General features: G+C 31.9%; 1 protein-coding gene across 3 annotated transcripts in view; it reads right to left on the reverse strand.

Moving 5' to 3' along the window:
* Positions 1-5,926: 5,926 nt before the first annotated feature.
* The window catches only part of LOC144840872 (uncharacterized), a 47,240-nt gene continuing 33,987 nt past the window's right edge, over positions 5,927-19,179 (reverse strand). For all 3 annotated transcript variants that reach the window (XM_078696956.1, XM_078696948.1, XM_078696964.1), the window contains 6 exons: positions 15,426-15,520; positions 13,702-13,995; positions 11,863-12,121; positions 11,254-11,423; positions 8,010-8,265; positions 5,927-7,476 (listed from right to left, as the gene is read on the reverse strand). In XM_078696956.1, coding sequence (XP_078553082.1) covers positions 7,174-7,476; positions 8,010-8,265; positions 11,254-11,423; positions 11,863-12,121; positions 13,702-13,995; positions 15,426-15,520 — 1,377 coding nt within the window. In that variant the 3' untranslated portion in view covers positions 5,927-7,173. The remainder of the gene's footprint in view (positions 7,477-8,009; positions 8,266-11,253; positions 11,424-11,862; positions 12,122-13,701; positions 13,996-15,425; positions 15,521-19,179) is intronic.

A 19,179-nucleotide genomic window follows, 5' to 3' on the forward strand; every position in this document is an offset into this window, starting at 1 on the left:
AACATTTAAAATCATGAATGACAACGAAAGAAAACACCACAACATATTTATGTTCATAGCATAGACGATTTTTTTTTTCAATTATCATTGTTTTAGTTCACATGTGAATATCTAAATCTAAATTCTTTCAATCAACCATCACAAAAATATTGGCAAGGAACAAAGAAAAAAGCTTATAATAACACGAGTTTAAAAAAAAACAAAACAGATCCACTGGCACCAGCGTTTCTGATGACGGGCAAAAGGTGACAAAATAACCCCTCATAAGGGAACCAGTGCACATGAACTATTAGGTTTACCTTATACTGTAGATGACAGACAAGGATATGTCCTAACCATCCAATAATAATTTGAAACGACCTGAGGTACCCCAAACCCTCCGAGGCGATTATTTCGAATATAATCTGCACAACAATAACATCTATTGTGTTTGTCTTTCTCCCCTTGTTTTATAAGTAATGTCACACATTTACAAGTATCCTCATTCAATTAGAAAAGTCATGAAGAATTGAGATGTTTTCAAAATGACAAGCCACCTTGCAAAAAATACATGACAAACCTAACCTTTTAGGAAAAATAGTAAAAGTTGACGACCTAAACATGCTTTTATACGCCATACATACTGAAATGCATACAACGCAAAACCCACTACGTACATACACACAACATAAAGTACTCGCATATGTGTGTTTACAAACACTTTTTTTCGACATGTTTACAAATGTCATCAAGTTTACAAGTGTTCATAACAGTACAGAATGATGCATACATCAACATTGATGTAAAGGTAACCTATGGACGTTCACATGCGTCGATATCGACACTAATGTAGTGTCTACACGTTTGATCGTAACATGTTTACAATAAACCCCCAAATGTATCCCAAAATGCCAAAACCAGACGAATAAGAACGTCACATCACAGATGTGTTATTAACGTCAGCTTGGACTTTCAAAAGCACATGTTCACAAAGTTTACCAAATAAACCCCCTCTATTTTGTCAAACAATGAACAGTTTACAACGATTTGTATTTTTATATTATAATCTGGTTTTGATGATTCTTATTCACAATAGTTTACCTTATAACTAGAAATCACACATATTTTCAGTAATCTGATAAAACACAAATTAAACTTCTTTATAAATGTAGTAGGTAGGCCTATATATAACTAAAAGAAAATATTTTAAATTAGGACCATTTTATAGTTACACAAAATTTATAAATGAAAATAATATTTGCAAACTTAAAATTCAAAGACGGTGGAGAAACAACATTGTAACCGAACCCATACCTTTCATACAGTATATGGTTTACTGACAACATATGGTTCATGTTCATAATATGGCTTTATATTTCTTTACATATAATTGCTGTATTTCTTACAATCATAATGTACAGTACGACCCAAATCACAGATGTTTGACGCGTTTACCAACATTAAGTTTGATGCGTTTACCAACATCAAGTTTGACGCGTTCACTAACATCAAGTTTGACGTCTGAACACGATAACCAATTTAGCATCGACTGTACCTGTGTGATGCAGTGGCATAACGCTGAGGCCCCTGGTTTAGGAACCCTAAGTGGCCCTCCAACGCTGGAGGCCTCGGACGTTTGTAGCTTTTTTGACATATTTTGATGTCGGATGTTTTCCTCTTGGCACTACTCAGGGGCCCCCATAAGCTCCAGGGCCCCTGGGTTTAGCCAGTGAGCGCTCATAGCCATTACGCCACTGGTGTGATGACACATATAATTGCAATTTTCGTAATCCCCATCAAGTCATCACCAATTATTAACAATAATTATAAAATTCATTCCCAATATATTGCATTCCAAATTAAAGTTTCCTTAAAAAAATATCGTGACAGGAATTTGATTTTGAAATACGACTGGCAGTGAATGAATTCTATGAATTACACTGAACAATAGGTTCAAAACTAGACCCAAGGCAAACACGTCTGGTTGGATCTGTTGGGAACCAAATTAGCCAGATAAAAAACACAGAAGAACAATATTCAACACTTAGCAGTACCAAAAAAAAAAAACTCCAAATGGATTGTACAATTACACATTGAATACATATATTATATTTTCCTTATACAGTAGAACCCTATTAAGGAGATAACATTTGGAAACATAACCCATACCCACAACAGTGGTGTCTCCTGTCTAGTGGTTGGCCGGCTGTATTGTTATACAGTATACAGATATTTCCCCTTGTTTGTTTCACGGAAAAAGTATCGCCTTAATATGGGTGTCCCCAAAAAAAGGTGTTCTACTGTATTTGTTTAGGTTGTTTTGATAAACTAAATGAAAATGTCAAAGCCTCCAAAGGCCACATATAGACTGAATGACAGATAAACAATTTCTATATATTTTGTGTAAGCCATTTGATGGGATTCAATTCGCTTTATTATACAAAAACCATTAGAATAATGGTATATAATATAGCAAATTAAAACTTATAGATTAAGCATCTTCTATTTGGAACCTGCAGCCTAATTTTCATTTTAATATTCTACACATTCTCAAGGTATAAACAAAAATAATGTTGACATTGAGAAGGAAGCAATATTGACTTGTATTATTCTGCCATTTATACCTTAAACGTTAGAATTGCACAATAGCTGTGAAAAATAATGACAAAAAATAAACTTGATTAACTATTATACACATTACATACTTTGAAACATGTGATCGACCAAAAGCTTCACGTTGCTAAGTTACTAAACACCTCAAACCCACATTAAAAAAACCAAACCCAAACAATCCTGTTTTAGAATCTATAATAAAAATGCAAGGTTTCAGTCCTTTTAATTTGTTATATAATTATTATATTATATAGTTTTTTAGAAGGCATTAATAACCAACTTATACATTAAGATGGAGTTGGCTGTAGGCGAGCTATTTACCAATATACATATATAAACTTGTACATAGGCTACGTCAGCAACTTTCTTAAAATAACTCTTTGTTTCGAAGCACACTGTATCCACTTTGCTTATAATATTTCTCTTTTTTTTTTTACATTTTAGTGAGTTGCAATTTTTAATACATTCTGAAAAATTAGTCTAACTAAAAACCCAAATACTTAATTAATCATCAAACATGGTACTGTATATAATGTTATTTGATTATAAAAAGGTAGCTCTTCTCCCCTACCCCTCACAGAATAAGGACAAGTCAATTGTTAGCCAATGAGTTGGAAGTTGTCTGCATACAAAAAGAAATTGAATAAAAGCTAGTGATACGAAAAGAAGAAAGGAAAACTCAGCGTAATAAACATTTCTGATTTTATAAAATATATAGAAAATTGATTTCAAACTCTTAATCATGACCGGTGATGATACCTTATAAACCAGAAGGTATAGTTCAATTTACAGTTGACTAGATAGTAACAAGAAAAATAGAACCTTGGAAGTTTAATCAGTGTAAATATGATAAAAACAAGTGCAATTGAGGCAAATCATAAATATATATAATTTTTCTCTCAAAATGTATAAGATTTTAATTAAATAATTTTAAATAGTGTTGTATCTTTTTCTCAACATTTATAAAACAATTAAAACCGATATCAACAGTGATATAAGGGAATACGCATAAATTAATTTAAAACAGAATAATAAACTTAAACATTTTAAGGATAATTAAATATTGAAATATCAACAGGAAGTGATGTCATCAGGCTAATGGTAAATGACCTCAAGTGACCTGTATAGTACTGAAATGGCTATTTATAGCTGACCAATCAACAGTAGAGGACTCATCAAATGGCGCTTGCAAAATCCGGAATACTGAAAATCATGAACATCTAAAACAGAAAATTAAACATTTTCGCAACTGTAATTATTACATTATTTTCAAACACAATATATACATATTTATATGTATAGATATATATGTGTAAACATACACAGATTCTGTTGATATATAATATATATTAATATACACAAATTCTTCTATAAATTTTGCAGATTTTTGCTAATTTAATTATAGAAATCAAAAATAATATTACAGCAAATTAAATATCAAAATTTAATGATTAAGAAATAATTTATACGTAGAGCATTAAAATTTACGAGTATTTAAAATCCTCAGATGTGCCTAATATCAGTGTAGGTACAGTAATGCTAAATAACTCAAGCATTCTTAACAAGGCCTAGATTTTCTTCCACAAAAAATCTGTGAAATGCCAAATGAAAGGTGGATTTATCTTGATTTTGAGATACAACCATTTTCTGTTGATGGAGATCGTTACCACAGAGCACATTGAAATTAAAATAGCAAAACCAGCTGTCTACAGGGTGTTTGGGATATTCTTACAGTTTAAGACCTACATCAAGCTACATTCACAGAAGACAGCATCATTTAATCCTGTATATAATTTTCCATTGTTAACATAACGGCGCCTTCTTCCATTCCATGAACGGAACGTGTTAATGTAGCATTTGAGGAACTGATTATAGAATACAATAAAACAACACTGGTCACCAGTAAACAGAAATTTTTCCCTCTGAAACCAACATGCCTAAGAGCATGTTAGGCAGTGCATGTACCAGCACAGCAACAAAATGGTTAAAGATGTAAAGTCAACACTGTGTACCTCACCATAAATCAGAATGCAGATATGGGAACCAATGGTTTTTCAAGCAGAGGTCAGTTTGAGTTCAACATGAACAAGCCAGAGATTTTAAACAGGTTATCCTATACATTCTATAAGTGGCAAACAAGCATTTAAACATAATTTTCAAAACTTGATTTGCTAAAGAACAAAACTATCAAATGACAATTTTACGATTGAATTGCACAAAAAAAAAAAAGCTTAGCTGAGAAATGGAAGACCATTGCCAGTAAAGATGAGAAACTAAAGGAGTGATTTGTCATCAAATGTAGACATTGGAGTTAAGAAAATTTACACAAATTTACATTCACTAATACAAAATGAATCCCAAGCCAACACTACTAGTGCGCACTAAAAAACCTGGTTAAGGACAGTTTGTCACACAAGATTAGAAAGTTCACACAAAAACAACTCCCATTAAAGTCCCGCAATAATAAGCCAAAACACTAAATTTCACAAATTCTTAATAAATGATCTCATTATTAGCACCAGCAGCTGCAAAAACTAACTTTATCAAATATATTTCTTTTTTCGTCGTAATATTATAATATAATAATAATTTGACTGATACATTCACTTAATTGCTTGCTCAATACAATTGTATTCAACTTTCAGATGAGTTTTGTTTTCTTTTACTCATCTTCATGGTTGGATCACGGTTTGTGCATTCACCCCTGTGTGCAATGAAGTGCACAAAGGTACTTCTCCAAAATTTTACACCATTATTATACAACCCATGAATTATTTATTCTAAATGAAGAAAAGACTTCTGTTAAATATGTTTAACCGGAACGTCATTGCATGTTTCTTTTCATCGAGGTGAAATTACATCAAAATACAGCATAAGAGAAAACAAATTAAAAATCAAATTTTAATTTTGTTTGCGTAAGTAAATTTCTTCCACTCAACATTTGCATTATCTTGATATAAGAAGTTGTTTTTGCTTTATAGGTTCATACCCAGGAAATAATACTCCCTATTCATCTATTTCAAATGAGTAGGAATTGAAAACTGGGCTGTACTTATCTCAACTTTCAATGTTTTAACAACATGAATATCATCTAAAGTTTACACAACATTCACGCACATTCCACTCTCACCAAAACTGGATCATTTTGGGCTTTTACCAAAATATTGTTGGTATCATAATAATTCCAGGTTTTTTTGGCATTTCATAGAGAAGAGATGTATATATAATTAACCAATGGCATATCACAAGGGTTTACGTATTCATGTCTTGTGTATAGAACAGTAAGACCCTATTTACACTTACGATTTGGGTCTGATTAATAAAGTTAGGCTGGGCCTGGGCCGGATGCACACCTTGACCACCTCTCAAGCCAGGAGCAGCTTTTATGTTTAGGCCAGCTTATGCAGTGAACTGTGGGCAATGGCTTGAGAAAATGAATCCTCAGGGCCATAATTTGGAACGAAAGTGTAAACACACTGGATCAGGCCCAAACAATTAAATTTGGACCCGATCCTGGAGCGGCCCAGGACCCAAACGTAAGTGTAAATGGGGTCTAAGTAACACCATGGTAACCCATAATGCCTAATTTAAACCAATAAAAAGTAAACATAAAACATATATGCAAGAAATATCTTAATTATCGTTGAAAATACTAATTGTATAGTAAGAACTATCAATTAACAATTATTACATTTAAGTATTTACATAATATTCTTTTTTTTTCCTCAGAAAATAAAACATTTACAAGGTTGTTTTTTTCTCGCTAAATAATTTGCTCTTTTTTTTCCAATTTCAAATGGAATGCTCCAACCTGGGAGACTTCTCCACTTTTAAAACTGAAAAAAGAACATCACACTTATTTAAAGAGGGGTGTTCCTATGTTGGCGAAAAAATTGTTAGCACGATACACAAACATGGTAACGTACTAGTAGGAACATAATAGCGCCCTCTATATTTATAAACTGGTTGTTTCCCCAAACAATAAGAACCTCATTTTCCCCAATTCTTTCACATTTCTTTCAAACATCACTTTTTTTTGTAAATCTTCTCTACTTTCTTCTTGTATTTATTCAGCAAAAGCATTTTCTACTGTAACCACGGCAACTAAACATCCAATAAGAAACCTTTATCCATTATATTTTCTTTTTTTTTCTTTTTAAAACTTAAAAAGCATGCGATTAAAATTAAAAACATGATCCCAAAATTCTTTTAAAAAAAACCTAAATTTAATACAACCTTTTCTTTGAAAACTTGATTAAAAAATACTTTTGCTGAAATATTAAAAAGGAAGTGATTAAAAAGTAAAATGTTTCTTAATTTCCATAAGAAGTTCTGGTTTTAGTGAATTCCTTTGTCTCTGAAGTCTTTGTTGATGGCTATACAGCACATCTTTACCAGTACATTATCACAATGATTACCACACGACCTGTTGCTGTGAAATATTCCAAGCAAATATATCCGGTAAAATTATTCTATATTTTACATCTAGCATCACGTATAGGTCATGGATTGCAATTCATTCATCTACCTCAAAAACCAAACTCCGAAACCATTCACCTGCTAATCTTTGGCTCAAATCGTTTATTTCGTCTTCTGCGATGTCTGGTTTCGTCCGGCAGTTGGAGATCTACGGCCTCCAGGTGACCTTCGGCTTCCTGGGGAGCTGCGACCGTTTGATCTTCTTTTGTCGTTATCTCTATGGTTGCGGGTAGGTTGTTCGTTCTGGTCACGTTCTTTGTCTTGTTTTGGATTCGTTGTGGCATTTTTATTAGTTGTTGCGTTCTTTGCAGGTGGGGTATTGGTTTGACCTTGAGTCGGGCAAACTTCCCCCGGTCCTGGCTTCCTTCGTGCGATTGCAGCGTAGCTGAATTTTTTGGATGCATCCTGCGTTAACAAATTGACATAATATTATAATATATTACAATCAAAATTAACAATGAAGTTATATTAACAAGATTAAAAAAGTGAAAACAACAGTTAATGCAGTAGAAATTTAAATATAAGGCACCAGTAAGAAACAAGTACATTTTTCTCCAGAAGACAGTTGTAGCATTACGTTAAAACATTTTCAAACATAGTATCTGGGGCAGATCCAGGAGTAGTTTGGAGCTTTATTCTTTAAAGCTATGTCTACACTATCAAACATTATGTGACATATATGGACATGATGTCATATCACTACCATATTTGGGCATATAACTGCCATATTTGGGCACATTTTTTTTGACAAACTAGTTTGACAGTGACGGAACTTTAGAAAACACATAATGTACCAAAAACCGAATTTGCAATGATTTTTTATAAGTGAAAAATATGTTTTATCATATTAGTTAAAAACAGAGAACAACACAAACAAAAGAAATAGACATTTAATTATTTTCTCCAAGGTAGATGGCAATATACAAAAAAATACTTACACCAGAGGATGCACATTGTACTTCTGTTGCACTTGTTGTATCAGCTGTTTCTTTTGCATTGATGTTACTAGTATTAACTTTGGTTGAAGCAGTCACGGGTACAGTCTCCTGTGGCGTAGGTGACATCTGATTACTGGCGGGCTTGGTAGTTGTTGTAGACAGGGCCTGAGATGATGAAGGTGTTTCATCAGATGAGCTCACAGCGGCTTTGCTAGGCTCACTTGCTGCTTGATAGGACTTTTTTGTTGACTTTTTACTGTGTGGGAAAAGTAGTTATAATAATTATGAAAACAATTTTTTCTCAATGTTTAAAACCATACAATTAGATGTTAATTATCAAACTGTCCATGCAATTAGATGTTAATGATCAAACTGTAATATATGGTATTGTGATGCTTGACCAACGAATCAGATTTTTCTTTTTTTGTAATTGAATATCAAAAATGTTGAATAGAATTTGCATGCACCAGTGAATTTATCTTTTTTGTTATTTTGTCCGTATTATTATGTGAATGACTCAAAACCAGCTTTACAAACGAAGAAGAAAAATAACCCTAATTCAACTGATGATGCTGTGTTAACATAAACATTTGTTAAGGCCTTATTACTCTACCATGAACACATGCTTTTCTGTATCCCTTTAGATACATTTTCACGAATGCAGAATTTATTTGATGAGATTTTATTACAAGAATTCTGTACAGTAAGTAACACTTGCACATATTAACTTATCAGTAGAAGCGTGTACAAACACCTCCCACACATTGTCACACACATTAATAGTACTTGTATAACGATAATTTACCATCATTAGATGTGTGGGAATGAGAACATCAATACAGAGTTCACAAACAATTAATAAGCTGCTTCAAACGCAAAGTGCACAAATAAATCTTCAAGGCAACATGGATTTCAATTAAAAGTAACCCCAAAACGGATTACTCTCATCAATAACATCTTAATGTTTATAAGAATTTTAATTCACCGGTAAAAAATCTGCCACATCTGGGGCGGATCCAGAGGGGGGGTCCACGGGGTCCGGACCCCCCCTAAATTTTAAGGGTGCCCTTTTTTTAGAGGTTCAATATTTTATTTGTGTGACATATTTGTGTGTATATTAGTATGCACAGAGTAGGCTACACTAACCCCAAAAATAAAAACAGAAATTTATCACAATGAGCGCGATGTTAAGTTACGGCGGCCGATCAAAGAGCATCGTGAGAGGTGGTGACGCGTGATGATCTCTACTTAAACTTCTAAAAATAGATCGTTTCACATACTACAGAGGGCGCATGTAAACTTTTTACGATTCAACTCCGCGTACGTTACCATGCGCGCTATGTCATTGACTCGATTATTTGTCCATTGGTAAACACATTTTTATGTATTATTATTCTGAAAATAATTGAACTGTAAACATAATTCTTTTGAGTATTTGTTTATTTACATATCATTCCATCAGATCAACTATTTTTTATTTCCATTACATCCAACCAAACATGTAAAAAATGTAGTTAAAATATCGTACTATCTAGCGCGTACGACCATACGCGGTAGATTGTTTACTAAAAAATCATCGAAATTAGACTATTCAACCTTGTTTTTGTAGTTGAGCCTCTCATGACCTGGGATTTGTTTGTCTTCCTATGCCAAGATAATATAGTTCTACAAGTTGAAGCCATGTGCTTTTTTCTCTGAGAAATATTTATTATAAGTGCCAAAAAAAATGTTTTTTTCTCGATATGAAGCCTTTATTATTCAAATCTTTTAAAGAAAAATCACACATACCATAAAGAAGGTTCATTTATTTCATTTTTGAAACAATATTTGTGAAAATTACGTGAGGCTCAACTACAAAACCACCATTTTGTGATATGATGTCATCGTAAGCCAATCAAAGCTGAGCTTTCCCGCGATCGGCAGAGCTCACGGTTGAATGATTTTGGATTCTGGCTATTTGATTGGTGGACGCGAATCACCCACAGCGGAATGTTTTCTCTCGCGTGTACCAAGAAGTCACGTGATCTCTCTGTACTGAACGGTACTACACAAATTTAGAGCAATGAATTTGTACGAATTCCGTTAAATAAACAACTCTATATATTTTATAAACATTTAATAACATATTTTATTGATATTTCCAATGTTGATATATAAAAGAAATTACTATAAAACGTAATTATATGTAATTATTTTAGCGAAAAATGGCGCAATTTGTTTACAACGTTCGTGGCTAAAAACGATCATTTTCGGCAATGTTTTAGACCCTATATTTCGAAAACTACAAGTCAGATTTTCGTAATTCTTTCTTTATTGGAATATTGAAACAAAATACCAACAGATAATGTTTAAATTGGTTGAAAAATAACAACTTTTAATTTTGCATCGTTATACCCTGCTAATAAGTGTCATTTCCGGCGAACTAGAAAGGTGCCATTTATCATGGATTTTGCGTGCGAGAGTGCCATTTCCGGCCATCTAAGTGTGTCCTGTAACAAAATTCGCTTCGCCACAACCCCCACCATGGGGGGGCTGTGGCTCAAATACTCAATATCTGATGTGCCCTTTTTATCGGCGGACCCCCCCTCTCAAAATGTCTGGATCCGCCCCAGCACATATCAAGATTTGGAGAGTTGTATGGGTTTTGAAATGTTACAGACAGCATACATAACAAGAATAACTGACAATAGGTGGGTGGAGAAAAAGATTTTATAGAGTGGCGACTAAGAACTGGAAAAGTTGAAGACAAGGAAGATGGTGGAGATGACATGAAGAGATATCTGAGCACTTTAAACTGGTCGAACGCTTCAGAGGAAATGGAAAATTCATAATAAGGGTTACATCCAGCAACCACAAAAATGAAAAGAATAAGCGAGAGACCAAGATCAAAAGGTGGAAATGGATTGTGCCATGTGATGAGAAGGGAAAACAATAGTCAGTATATGCCACCAATCTGGTGATTCAAGTGTTGCATCCATTTTAAATAAAGTTGTTATTATTATATTATTATAGCTATGACATGAAAAGGCAGGAGAAGAGTCGGACGGCCCAAAACAACATGGCGGAGGACATGGAACGAAGAAAAACAAATCGCCGCCAATAGAACCAACTGGAAATTGCCAATACAGCCATATGGGCCACGAGGCTCAAAGAGGTTAGGTAGGTAGTGGTGAGGTCATGTGGTGAAATCATGTCATTAAGCAAAGCTATCAAAACCATCAAAAATTACAAGCTATATACAAACCTTTGTGTATTCGTTTGTGGTGTAATAGGTGTTGATTTGTCAGGCTCTATAGAGTTTGTAGGTGACACGCCAGATTTAGACGCAAGAGAGACATCAGATTTATTAGCTTGAGTTGTAGTAGTCGAACTACTTGGGTTCACAGTTTTAGAATCTTGAGTTTTAACTGCTTTCTGAAATTGTACATTTAAATATTTTATAAAATATAATAGAATTTAAAGACATTACAACATTATCAATGAAGATTTGATGCATACTAACTACATTAATGGCTAAATAAGATATAGAGTACAATAAAACTCTAATTTTCTGACCACATCACTATTAGAACTAGAATTTATTAAGATTTTACAGAGAAATGTGGTTACTCTAAATGCAGAAACCGGAAACATTGATAATAATAAAAGTTATTTAATTATTTCCACGAATCATTAAACTCTCAATTCTCAAGTGTTTAATTCCCTTGTGCTGTGATTTAAATTTGAGTATAAAATTTGTGTTTTAATAGTTTGACATTTAAACCTTATAATATCCATGCATAATCAATGTTACTCCACGGTATTCATTTAACTTTATATTATAAGACAATTAACATATTTTGAGGTTACTTACGATTCCTTTACAAATATCTGCAAACTTGGTAACAGTTTCTGCTTCTGTAACCTCTTTTTGTACGACCTCTTTCCCAACTTCGACTCTGGAGTTTTCGGTATGTCCTGGAAGTGGTGGAAAAGAGGAAGGGTCTAAAGAGGGCGAAGGAATTTTAACAACTGGTTCCTTCTCTTTGGTTTCTCTGAAAGATTTTCGACTGGATGCACTATCATGACGACGTCGAGGGCGCTCGTTGAAAGGCAAGCTTCCAGTACTTCTTCTGAAACCAAATAAATTTAAACATTGAAACTGACATGCCTTTTATATAAAGAATAATTCCTATATCAAAATAATAGAGAAACAGGAAATTGTAAAATATTTTGATTTTCAATACAATTAGTATCTTTCAAGCATATGTTTTGAAAAATTCATTCACAAACAAATTTATTCACAGTAATATAATACTATAATACTGTTAAATGATAATTTGAAATATGTGAAACTGCAAACCGTCCGGTGATACTGTATACTGGTAATTAATTAATTAATAAACATCTGTGACAATGAGAAAAAGCCGCCACAAGAAGCATACTACCATATGTAAGCATCCTACCATTAGACAACTGGGGTTTTTATGGTATGGTTCAAACCCAATTTAATAGTAACTCTTTAACATCCTTGGCGTGGTACTGTGGAAAACCACTGGTTCTCAATTGTACACAGATCATAGGCCTTTATCTTATACTAATTTAAACAACACATGCAATCTAAAACTTCCATATTTCTATGAACTTATTTCTCTTCACGTGCTCAGTGTCCTGGGGGCCCTATATCCACAACCTGCAATCAATGGAACCTCACAACTGCCTCCTACACTCTTAATGAAAACCTCTTGTATTACTGCATTCAGCCTTATTATATACATGTGGGCATATATCATTAAATCTATATGAAAAGCATTGCTTTAAGTTCTACATGACTTGTCTAACGATCCTCTCGAGTCTCGATTGCAAAATATCAACACATAAATAGCCGCGTGATGTAGTTATACTAAAATAAAGTTAATGAACTTTGGTTTATATGCTAGAATTGTTTTTATCATGTAGTTTCCATTTCTTATAAGCTATAATATGAATCAATTTCAACCAAGTATTTCTATTAATATTTTGCAAATTAGTAGCTTTTACTCCTAATTTCTTTTGCTTACATATTTTAAGTAACGAATAATAAAAGGTTCATTTCCTTCTTTAAAGTAAGCTTTTTCTAGGTCTCTGGATTTATTTTAAAGTCACACTAATATTCAGGGGACAACACTAATCAGGGGACAACACTAATCAGGGAACACTTTCCTGTCAAACAAAAAAGGGACAAAACAGTGTATGTTTTAACATTACAGTCAATCAACCCCTATTCAGGGGATACACCTATCAACATGGTATTTTGTTTGAATGTGTCCCCTTAATAGAAGTTCTACTGTATATTCTAATATAGCAGAATATCAATATTTATCATATCAGTTACAGACAACACTAATCAGGGTACACTTTCCTGTGAAACAAAAAAGTGTATGTTTTAACGCTATCAGTCAATCAACCTCTATTTAGGGGACACACCTATCAACATGGTGTTTTGTTTGAATGTGTCCCCTTAGGACAGCAGGATAGGAGTCCTAATGTTATACTAATATAGCAGAATAGCCATATATATCATATCAGTTAGATATGTATAGATTTTTCTTTTTATCAATCTCGCAAATTTGTCCTTCACATTTACATATTGCTGGCAGTTGCCTTGCTGTTAAAGTATAAAGTTATCAACAACTGTATTATTAATATTAATTATTTGTTTGCTTGAGCCTACCTATTCATTTGTTGTTGTCCTTTTACATTGTTAAAATCCTCGTGATTCCTGGTTCGCGTATGCACGGGTCCATCATTATTCCTTCTGTTGAATCCGTTTTGTTGATAATCACGTCCTTCATTTGAAAGTTTCCTTTCATTTTTTTGTTCTCGGTCATAGTTCATAGGTCGAGGGTTACTATTAATACTTTGAGCTGTATGGCGTCGTTCATTTGCTTTATAAATGTTCTCATCAGAAACGCCATGCTCTATTGATCGAAATTCAGGTGTGCTCAATGTCCTGGACTTTGTTTGCCTGATAATAATAATTAATAATAAATGTTATTAGAGCATAGAATAATAATAATAAATGGAATATGAAAAAACCAGAACCAAAGACAATGAAGCTATGGTAAATAATCATGATACTACTGTACAATAATAATAATGATGATGAAAGCAATGATGGACTAATAACTAATGTATAAGGAATTGGTTCAAATGCAAATATATGGTAGCTAGGGTATTGATAAATGCCGATTTATGACGGTCCCCAGTCGATAGTGATTTATAGTCCACTTTTGGGGTTCCCTGTTTGTTTGGGTCTATCTTCTTAGCTTCAAGTGTATTTTATTGTTTTTGTTTTTTGAGATTGTTTTATAAAGTATAAAGGAACTGAGCATTAAAAGAATGATACTGTTTAAATGTTGATGTTAAAATGTATTAGAAGATAAGTGAAAAGTGAAAATCACATTTAGATCTCACAAAACATTATTGAAACAAAAATGCAGCAATTGTGGAATAAAAATAGAATAATTAAAAATATGAAATGATTGATGTCTGTTTACTTTATTAGAGTGTTATTGTGTTTACGTATAACAACTTTATATCAAAACAAATTGATTGTCAAGGGAACAAGTCCAACTAGATATTAGATGTTCATCTTAATTAATTATTCATTTTGTAATTATTAAAGATAATTATTAGATACTAAATGATATTAATCATAATATGTTTATTATTCTGTTCCTGCTACCGATTTGTAAATGTCGACAATTGGCTATTATTTTTGATTATATTAAAAAGTTTATTAGTAAATAAAATCAATTATTAATGTTTAACAATATATATTATTATTAATATAAACAGTTTATTAATAAACACAATCTATTATTAATGCTTAACAATATATTATTATTAAAAAGATTATTAGTAAATATAATCTATTATTAATTCTTAACAATATATATTATTTTTAATATAAACAGTTTATTATTAAACAGAATATATTATTAAAGCTAACAATATATATAAAATAATTTTGATTATTATTAATGTTTAACAATATATATATTATTATTAATATAACTAGTTTATTATTAAACAGAATCTATTTAAAGCTAACAATATATATTAAAATAATTTTGTTTATGGTAATAATTATGTAAGATATCCCACCGCACCAGAAATCATTAAAAATATATTGTGCCTAGCAAATTATGACTATGATCCGATTCTAACTTGAATTTTGTATTACTATTCCCAAACATGGAACATCTTCAGCCCTAATGGTTCCTTCAGGGCAATCATTTAAAACTCTAGCAAATTACACAGCCTTAATGTTCACTGGCAGAAACAATGCTATTAAACATTTCTCAGCAAAGGGTATAAATTTTACAATAATGGATATTATGTATGATTGTTTGCAATCAGTATACATATTAAAATAAACTGAAATCACATTACCTGCTAGTCATATTTCTATTTGTATATACTTGTCGATTTCCATAAGGTATTTTTTGATGAGGTGGAAAGGCACTAGAAGAGAAAGGCTGCTGTGGCTACAAGACAAAATAAAAAACACCAGAAAATGTTATATATATATATATTTTTGTTATACAACAAGCAAGTAACGAGCCAAACTGGATGGATAAACTATAATTTATCATGCTTATAATGTAATAATCATTTCACATCGCCTAGCAAACACTTGAGCTTACACATAGCATACAAAGCACCCCGGTGGAGTGTAAGTTTTTCTAGGCAATGTCAAAGGGGTACTCATTTAAGGCTTTAAGCGGAGTAGAAAGAGTTGACACTAGGGTAGGATTGGAAGGCAAGCGCGTAAACCATCAAGCAAAAGGGAAAAAAAACATTAAAGATGTGAATATAGCCCGCCCTCTATATGCATTAAATTTCTTTTCCAATTCATTTCTCATGACTGTGCTAATTTATTGGCTGTGACACGGAGATGTATCACGGAAAACAGAAAAAAAAAAGAACTTGAGACAGTAATGTTATAAAACCATTTGCAGTTATTAAATAGACCATTTATGAGACCATATAATAATTGATTTCTCAGGTTTTCATGTGTACTTATTGTGATAATGATAAAGACGTAGGTAAGAAAAATAGGATGAGGATAACAACGTTGATAATGATTACATAATATAGTTAAAATAATTTCAAATATTGCATAATATTAAATAATCACATAACGGTTGATGATACAAGGAGAATGGGTAGATAAAACCAGTGAACAAAGGAGGCATGAAGACGGCAGTGACTAGGATGGTACCGGTAATGATAAGGAAGAGGATGTTGAAAAAAAACGATAACGCCAATGTTGTGCAGGAAGATGTCGATAATTCAATGATGGATGACGATACTGTTGATAAAACGAAGACGACAACATAGTTATCTCTGGCATCGGCTAAAAAAAGACTAATGCTCTTAATACATGGAAAGATAATGGTAAAGAATCTTAAATAATAAGATCAGGGCTAACAGCAAAACTTTGAAACAATTCATCATATCCGTGATTCACTAAGACCGTGAGCGTGCCCGTTAGTACATCCATCAATCTACTTGTCACAATCTCTTAGCGTACATGCTGCATTAATCTATATGTTTTGTCTTGCCCACTCATCTGCCGTTCAACATGTATCACCACGCACTGCACACAAAACATTAACGTAATAAAAATAAAAGATAAATGAACTATAATAGCTATATATAAAAATAATCAATCTAAAACCTAATAAATATCAATAATACTTGAAATCAAATCAAACTGCAGCCCACACTAATGCCCAACAAAATCAATGTAAAATTATAAATAAATACAAAATACACGGCCCAATAATAATTTTAAAATCATTAACTATTTCACAATTAAATAAAATAGAATATCAATATAAAGCGTACATTCACTTTGAACATTTTCACCTGCCAAAAAAATGTATGAAAACACTTTTCAGAACTAGTGGCAGATGGTACAGATTGAATGTGTTATAATCTCAATGCCAATTTTATAAATCCTTTATATTATATGAAAAACATGTTTGCACATAAATAATAAAATGTATATCATTATCAAACAGAAAATAAATTATGCGATCATTTTTAAACAAATTTTAAGAGGGATAGTAAATTTAGTAGTAATATAGTAATTTCTGTGAATACTTCAATAAACCTGTACATCCTCAATAGTAAGCCCATCCTCAATAGTAAGCCCATCCTCAATAATAAGCCCATCCTCAATAATAAGCCAAGTAACAAGTCCGTCTATAGAAAAACTATTTGTAATGTATTTTAATTTTATTAGTTAGAGGTTAGATAATATCAGTTAATCCTCTGGGCTAAAATGGATGGATGGTTGAAAAAAAAATAAATAAATAAAAAGTAATTAGCCCAATTTTCCTCCACCCACCCAGTATATTCAAGGCCTTGTAAGGTATTCTCCTAAGCTTTAATTTTAAATTTCGCACACAAAATGAGCCTAGGTTAATATCACCATCATGAATTGTTTGCATACATCCTAACCAAGTTTATAGATTTCAATTTAATTCTTTTTTTTTTCAAAGATTAGATAACAAGTAGGTGTGTAACAAAATCACATGACGTTTTTCATCCAATACGATTTAATTATAAAATATGATAATTTGGTAGATAAATAAAGCATGTCCGGTACAAATCATGAATGGAACAAAGGTTAATTAATTTGTATTTAGATTACATTGCTGTCACGCTTCACTGAATTCTATTGTTTATATTTAATAATCATAGTTGAAATAATTAATTTTATATCAAATATTAGCTGGTTCATGCTAGTTATGTACAGATGTCTACGATTACTACGATAAAATGAATGTTTTTTTAAAAAACTTTGGCTAGGAAAACAATTGCGTTTTACAATGAGCTTATCATATTCTCAAGTGTAATTGTATCAATTTAGAAAAACAAAAATGTGTTAATGACATTTCCTTTATTGTATTTTAAAAAGAATTACCGAGTTAAGGCAATTATCAATTATATTGTTATGTTGTTTTTTATTTAGCACATTTACAGAGAAATATATAAACATAAGAATTATATATTTAAATTTAGATTAAACAAGAAAATTATTTGTACACAACGTAAACAACGATGTATCAAAAACTAAAAAATACTAGTATTTAACAAATTAAAGCACTAGCAGCATACAATATCAGATTGTCTACACCCCCATGCTTTTGATCACAACATCTCCATTAAACTCTTATATTCTTACAATGACAACAAAATCATTCATACACAGTTGTTGACGTAAGCACACGCTTAGTGATGTAACAAAATCAGCTGTCTTTACTCTCCTGTCTTTTCTTTAACATGTTTTTCACAATTTCTGTTCAGATTTCTGAGAGGCTAATGCATGATGAAATAGCGATCTTAATAGGAGAGTACATCAAGATAAATTTCACAAGTTTTTATTGTAACGCAACTCTAAAGATAAATGGCTAGCTGTTAAAAGATTCTGTATCTATTAATTAAAACTATTTATATACATTGCTAAAAATGGCTGCTTTATCAACGTTTACAAAGAATAATAATTAATTTTAATTAATCTAAAGTAACAAATTGGTATAATTATGTGGGACAAGTTATAATGACCGAATTGTATACATTTTTTGCAATACTGTTTTCTATTCTATAGATTTTTTTCCATTTTCTAATGATAGAATTCTACCATCATATTTTTTTTCCTGTAGAGATACTTTATTAGTTTTCCACAGAATATTGGAAGCAGCTCTCCTCTGAGATTTGTTAAATAGATTAATCAAATCTTTGGAGCATTAGGTACCAGCTTTAAATAAAAAATGATGTATTTCAAAGCGAGTTTGATAATTACTTGTCGGCTGCCATTAAAATTTAATCTTCAATTATATGTCAAGATTAGCATGGCAGACATGAAAGGTTGCCAGGTTATCTGTACAATTATACCAATATAAACATTTTATTTTAATATGATAGATAATCTCAGATACTGTTTCCCGAAATTATGTTAATTACCATCTATACAAATATTTATTTAAAAAAAAAAAAGGTTTATGATATTGCAGGACCATTAAGTTGTATATTATTTGTTGTATTGTGAAATAAACAAATTGAATGCCACCTGATTTGAATGATGGCATATCTAAAAGTAAATATATGAAGAATACACAATATTTAAATGGAA

The sequence above is a fragment of the Antedon bifida genome, chromosome 1 (assembly GCF_963402885.1).
Source record: "Antedon bifida chromosome 1, ecAntBifi1.1, whole genome shotgun sequence".
In the NCBI taxonomy this organism is placed as follows: Eukaryota; Metazoa; Echinodermata; class Crinoidea; order Comatulida; family Antedonidae; genus Antedon; species Antedon bifida.